At 34.2% G+C, this 1045-nt stretch overlaps 1 protein-coding gene across 1 annotated transcript; it reads right to left on the reverse strand.

Annotated features, from left to right (window-relative positions):
- Nucleotides 1–413: 413 nt before the first annotated feature.
- On the reverse strand, nt 414–940 carry LOC107580295 (coiled-coil domain-containing protein 65-like; the record flags this gene model as incomplete). Its single annotated transcript, XM_016266018.1, has 2 exons — nt 414–626; nt 743–940. Coding segments are annotated over 2 exons (411 nt in total), but the record flags the coding sequence as incomplete, so codon positions are not given.
- Nucleotides 941–1045: the final 105 nt, after the last annotated feature.

Here is a 1045-nt window from a genome sequence, read left to right on the forward strand (position 1 = left end):
TTGCACCCTCAGATTCCAGATTTTCAAATATTGTCCTATCCAAACCATACATCAATGGAAAGCTTATTTATGCTTATTTATTCAGTATAAAGTTAAATGTAAAAAAACTCTCACTTATCACTGGTTCTGTGGTCCCAGGGTCACATATTATATTATATTATATTATATAGGAGAATGGGTGAATTTTAAATTATATTATGATCTAATATACTATAATTACAGTATATTAATATTCTTAAAAACATAGCTTTATAATTTTTTATAATTTTGTTTATTTTGAATTAAAATGTATTTAAATAATAATAATAAATGTAATTCTATTCTTTAATTCTACTCATTTTCTATGAGGTTTTGATGCCTCACATGAAACATGTACAAGAAATAAGATGAAAAATGTGGATGCATAAACGTACGATGGCTACGATCTCTTGTAGTTTTTTAGTAGCATCGCTGCTTTGAATGGTAAGTTTGGTGAGCTGCTTTCTCCGAATGGTTTGGCCCTCAGCTAGCTGGACTCTGAAATGTTGAACTTTCTGGGCGAGCTCTTCACGGCCTGAATGAAGCTGCTGAGCTGTTCCTCCGGTTTGACTGGAGCTCAGCTGACAGCGCAGAGCAGAGACAGACTCCTGCAAATGTTCCAACACATTTTTCACATTTTAAATCATCAAAATCTATGAAACAACACAGCTGGAAGCATGGGGAAAAATGCTTCTTCAAAGTAGTCAGCTACTTTGTTGCTGACCTGCAACTTCTGAATGTGCTTTTTATGCGTGTCAATCTCTTTAGCACTTTGTTCATCCTTGATTTGCAGAGACTCAGTAGCGATGAATCTGTCTTTGGTGGTCTCATTGTAGTGGTGTAAAACCTGCTGCAGTTCCCGCCACAGTTTTTCCACAACCCCTTCCATCTGATCTTTCACTGATTGCTTATCCTCTTTGTTCTGCAGAAACAAAACCAACATCATTGTATTATATTAAACCCATAATAATATGTCTTAATGGTTTGTTAAATATTATACAGATTCTTGTATATATATATATATATA

Source organism: Sinocyclocheilus grahami, unplaced genomic scaffold, assembly GCF_001515645.1.
Source record: "Sinocyclocheilus grahami isolate Dianchi unplaced genomic scaffold, SAMN03320097.WGS_v1.1 scaffold30167.1, whole genome shotgun sequence".
Lineage (NCBI taxonomy): Eukaryota > Metazoa > Chordata > Actinopteri > Cypriniformes > Cyprinidae > Sinocyclocheilus > Sinocyclocheilus grahami.